This window comes from Corvus brachyrhynchos, unplaced genomic scaffold, assembly GCF_000691975.1.
Source record: "Corvus brachyrhynchos isolate BGI_N302 unplaced genomic scaffold, ASM69197v1 scaffold4, whole genome shotgun sequence".
NCBI lineage: Eukaryota > Metazoa > Chordata > Aves > Passeriformes > Corvidae > Corvus > Corvus brachyrhynchos.
Genome location: NW_008237878.1, coordinates 8,181,160 through 8,185,653, shown reverse-complemented (window position 1 = coordinate 8,185,653; position 4,494 = coordinate 8,181,160). Strand labels below are relative to the sequence as shown.

The window sequence follows — 4,494 nt, the reverse complement described above, 5'->3', positions numbered from 1 at the left end:
ACAGGGAGGGTCCCAGCATGTTTCCCCAGTGGGGCAACCTACGCCAAAACTCCTGCGTCGACACAGCTTGTTCCCATCACCCCAGGATGACAACTACCTCCCCATAGCACCCTGTCATCCCGTGTGTCCCCATGCCATCCCAGCACGCTGGCAAGCTGTCCCCACTTGTGTCACAGGTGGGAGTGGGTGGCCCCATAGGGCACCATGCCGCTGGGGCAGGATGGGCTCAGCTGGAAGAAGAGGACCGAGGATATTCAGAGGATCTATGATTTCCGAGATGTCCTGGGCACGTGAGTTGCAGACTGGTGTGGCACACCAGTGACAACCCACTCGTGGTGATGGGTCTGGCCCCTCAGGCTTTGCCCACCCTGCCATATGGAACCAGCTCAAATCCTGGCCCAGGGTGGGACTGGCATATGAGGGGACATGCTGTGGGGCACAGGTGCCACCTCCCTCTGGTGCTGGCTGGTTCCCGGTGCCGTGCTTGAGGGTGCCTGGGGGTGGTCCTCTGGCTGGCAGAGGGGTTCCCAGCGGTGCCCACGGCACCGTAAGGCTCTTAGGCTAGATTAGCAGGTTAATTATGTTGAGGCTTAGGGCCCAGCGCAGCGCAAACACACTGCCTGTCACTCCTGTCATTTCCCCACCTGGGCACTGCCAACAGCTCTGGCTGGCTCCTGGGTGGCCCTGGGTGCTACAGCATGGCACAGCACAGGGCTGCCACAGCCCACACGGGGGCTCAGCCCCAGCATAGCTCGACCTCAGCAACACCACAGCCTTATCCTGCCTGATATGGGGATGGTGCAGCCACACAGGGAGGGCGGAGGGTGCCAGGCATCCTATTGCTGGCAGGGTCCATGTTCGGCCATCCCAGCGGGCTGCTCCTGCTTGCTTTTCTCCTATAAATAGCTGGACTTTCTGCCTGTCGCCATGACAATCATGGCAGGGGGGCAGTGGCAGCTCCAGCTGGTGGCCCCCTTGCCCTGCTCATCCCTCACCCCCCCCAGGGGGGCCTTCTCCGAGGTGGTCCTGGCAGAGGAGAAAGCGACGCGGAAGCTCGTGGCCATCAAGTGCATTGCCAAGAAGGCACTGGAGGGAAAGGAGACCAGCATTGAGAATGAGATTGCCGTCCTCCACAAGTAGGGGCTGTCCCAGCACCAGGGTGGGGGTCCCACTCTGTGCTCCCCCACATCTGGCACAGCCCCCCACTGCCAGCACTCATTGCCGCATGTTATTGCCAGTGCCCAAAATAGCCAGTGGTGTGTGATGACCTGCGGTGCAGAGCCTGGCTGCTCCCTGTCCCATGGGGGCTGAGGTGGGGGCAGTTGGGTGCCCTCTCACCCCCCTGTGCCTCCCCCTGCAGAATCAAGCACCCCAATATCGTGGCCTTGGATGACATCTACGAGAGTGGCACCCACCTCTACCTCATCATGCAGCTGTGAGTGACATTGGGGGGCTCCAGAGGGGCTGGGGGGGGCATGCTGACGGGTGCTGCCCATCCCCGCAGGGTCTCCGGGGGGGAACTCTTTGATCGCATTGTGGAGAAGGGCTTCTACACCGAGCGGGATGCCAGCACCCTGATCCGGCAGATCCTCGATGCTGTCAAATACCTGCATGACATGGGTATCGTCCACCGTGACCTGAAGGTGAGCAGTTGAGGGGGGACACACACAGCACATGGTGGTGGCGGCAGGAGGAGACCCCAGTCACCCCTCCCTGTACCCTCCTCTCCTCGCAGCCCGAGAACCTGCTCTATTACAGCATGGATGAGGACTCCAAGATCATGATCAGTGACTTTGGGCTGTCGAAGATCGAGGGCTGTGGCAGTGTCATGTCCACAGCCTGTGGCACCCCTGGCTATGTGGGTGAGTGCCTGCCATGGGCTGCCACCATCCTAGGTGTGGGGTTGGGGTCCCCCCACAGGTTGGGGTCCCCCCTCACCGCTGCCATCCCACCCAGCCCCTGAGGTGCTGGCACAGAAGCCCTACAGCAAAGCAGTGGATTGCTGGTCCATTGGAGTCATCGCCTACATCCTGTATGTATTCCCCCTCCCACTCTCTTCCCCTCCTGGGGGCCTGGCACCTTGGGGCTGCATGGGACCAGCAGCCCCCTCCCCACTGCCCCCTAGGCTCTGCGGCTACCCCCCTTTCTATGATGAGAACGATGCCAAGCTCTTTGAGCAGATCCTGCGGGCTGAGTACGAGTTCGACTCACCCTACTGGGATGATATCTCAGACTCAGGTGAGCTGGAACCACCAGGGCAGTGGGGCCTGTGAGCCTGGCACAGCTTCACAGTACCCGGAGGAATGGTGGACACAGGCACTCAGAGCTGCTCCATGCTCTGTCCCAGCCAAGGACTTTATCCAGCACCTAATGGAGAAGGACCCTGGCAAGCGCTTCACCTGTGAGCAAGCCCTGCAGCATCCCTGGTAAGGGGGAGACCTTTCACTGTCTGTCCCTGTCTCCAGCTCAGCCCACAGCAGTCATGGGGTAGGGAGGCCCCTGCTGACCCCTGTCTTGCTCCAGGATTGCCGGGGACACAGCCCTGGACAAGAATATCCACCAGTCAGTGAGTGAACAGATCAAGAAGAACTTCGCAAAGAGCAAGTGGAAGGTGAGTGTGGGGTGCTGGTGGGTGTTAGGGGGTGCAGCAGCCCCTCAGGCACCCCTGACAGACACTGTGGGGTTGGTAGCAAGCTTTCAACGCCACAGCGGTGGTGAGACACATGAGAAAGCTGCAGCTGGGAAACAGCCAGGACGTCCCTGGGCAGATGATTCCCACCAGCCCTGGAGAGCGGCTGGTCAGGGGGACCAGCAATGGTGAGCTCTGAGCCCCCTATCCCCATCCCACACCCCTCGGGGCTGCCACCAGGATCTCACCCTGCTCCTCCCTGCAGGGTCAGAGTGTGGGCGCCCACCCACAGGCAGAGCTCAGCATCTCCCACCAGACTGAGCATGGCCCCATGTAGCTGCATCCAAGGGGGCCCAGGGGGGTCCAGCCCCCCACGGGCCCTGTGTGGGGTGGGGGGCTCTGCAGTGCAGGACCAGGGGAGACAGTGTGGAGGCACCATGCTCGGCTTGCCCTGGGTATGCAGGGCTACCCCTCACTGCAGCCTCACAGCAGAGTTCTGCACTGGGGCACGAGTACCCCACAGAGCCCCCCAGCTTGGGGCTGTGTCCTGGGCCCCTTCCCACACCCCCTCCCTCCCTCCACACCTGGCCTGGCACTGTCCCACACCCCCAACCCCAGCATGTTCAAGGACAATTTTCCAAATGGATGTTTCTATTTTATTGCTTGTAATAAAGGCAAGAGGCCAAAGGTGCTTGGCTCAGCTCTGCACTGAGGGAGCTGGACACAGCCCTGACCCACCCAGCCTCACTGCCCAGGGCAGCAGCTTCCCCCATGCACACAGTGGGCAGGCAACAGGCAGCTGCCCACACCCTTCTATCCCAGGCTGGCAGCAGGTGCCATGTCCCACTCAAGTCACTGTTCCTCCTGGAGTGTCCCTAGAGGGGCCCATCCCCATAGCTCTCCCAGCCTCAGCTCTCCCAGGCCCGATGCTGGCTGCTGGCTGGTTTTGGCCCTTGCGGAGATCGGCACAGAACAGGACCTGGAGTGGGGAGAGATGATGGGGTGGGCATGGCTGAGGTGGGGGGCAAGGGTGCCAGGAAGGGGGGGTACTCACTGCCTGTGCCCAGCCGGCACGAGGGCCCCACAGGCCCCGGAAGAAGTCACCTGCGGGGAGAGGTGAACACCAGTGTGGGGGACACTGGCACCATCCACCACCCCTGAGGGTCCCATGTCAGAGTCCAGCTCTGCCCTCACCGATCTCCTGGTAGGCCCGGGGGGTCAGGCTCTTGCCGCCCAGTGCCACGCCATAGCGCTGCCGCGCAATGTGCCAGACATGGGTGTCCACCGGCACCGCCTCCGCCTTGTCCAGGGACAACAGGCAGACACAGTCGGCCACCTGCCACCAGCAGTACCCAGTCAGCCCCCAGTGCTGGTCTCTGCTCCCTGTCCCACCCTCATCCTGGCACCCACCTTGGCACCTACGCCAGGCAGGGCACACAGCACCCTCCGGGCCTCGGCATAGGGCTCGGTGCGGAGCTGGCACAGCCCCTCGGTGCCGAGCCCTTCGGCGATGGCCCGTGCACTGCCGCTGACGAACTTGGCCCGGTACCCAAAGCCCAGCGCCCGCAGCCGGGCCTCGGCATCAGCGCCTGCGGGGGCACAGCAGAGGGACGTGAGTGCACGCAGGCGAGGCCATGGCAAGATGACAGCAGCAGCAACGGGGTGGTGGTGGACCTGTGAGTGCCGAGAGGGATGGGAAGGCGTGGAAGGGTCGGGAATCGAGGCAGCAGAGGCGGCGGCCGAAGGCCTGGCAGAGGCGCTCGATCATGGCAGTGATGCGGGAAATGTGGTTGTTGGAAGTGCAGATGAAGGAGAAGAGGCACTCGACGGGGTCCTGCCGCAGCACCCGCACCCCCGCAGGGGGG

General features: G+C 62.8%; 2 protein-coding genes across 3 annotated transcripts in view; one reads left to right on the top strand and one right to left on the bottom strand.

Moving 5' to 3' along the window:
* BRPF1 (bromodomain and PHD finger containing 1) overlaps window positions 1-4,494 on the bottom strand; it is a gene marked incomplete at its 5' end in the record, with an annotated part of 27,135 nt that overhangs the window by 10,145 nt on the left and 12,496 nt on the right. The window contains one exon of the mRNA XM_017732313.1: window positions 3,956-3,960. Coding sequence (XP_017587802.1) covers window positions 3,956-3,960 — 5 coding nt within the window. The remainder of the gene's footprint in view (window positions 1-3,955; window positions 3,961-4,494) is intronic.
* CAMK1 (calcium/calmodulin dependent protein kinase I) lies at window positions 178-3,319 on the top strand. 2 transcript variants are annotated; one of them, XM_008632260.2, is made up of 11 exons: window positions 178-290; window positions 1,005-1,136; window positions 1,361-1,435; window positions 1,505-1,643; window positions 1,736-1,862; window positions 1,957-2,032; window positions 2,126-2,238; window positions 2,348-2,426; window positions 2,524-2,611; window positions 2,691-2,817; window positions 2,895-3,319. In XM_008632260.2, exons 1-11 carry the CDS (start codon window positions 205-207, stop codon window positions 2,948-2,950), a joined length of 1,098 nt encoding a protein of 365 aa, XP_008630482.1. In that variant the 5' UTR covers window positions 178-204; the 3' UTR covers window positions 2,951-3,319. The 2 variants fall into 2 exon arrangements, with proteins under 2 accessions (XP_008630482.1, XP_017588060.1); XM_017732571.1 differs by lacking the exon at window positions 1,005-1,136.

Coding starts and splice junctions, on each gene's coding strand:
- CAMK1 (XM_008632260.2), top strand. CDS start 205: ATGCCGCTGGGGCAGGATGGGCTCAGCTGGAAGAAGAGGACCGAGGAT. Junction 291..1,004: donor TTCCGAGATGTCCTGGGCAC/GTGAGTTGCAGA, acceptor CACCCCCCCCAG/GGGGGCCTTCTCCGAGGTGG. Junction 2,427..2,523: donor CAAGCCCTGCAGCATCCCTG/GTAAGGGGGAGA, acceptor GTCTTGCTCCAG/GATTGCCGGGGACACAGCCC.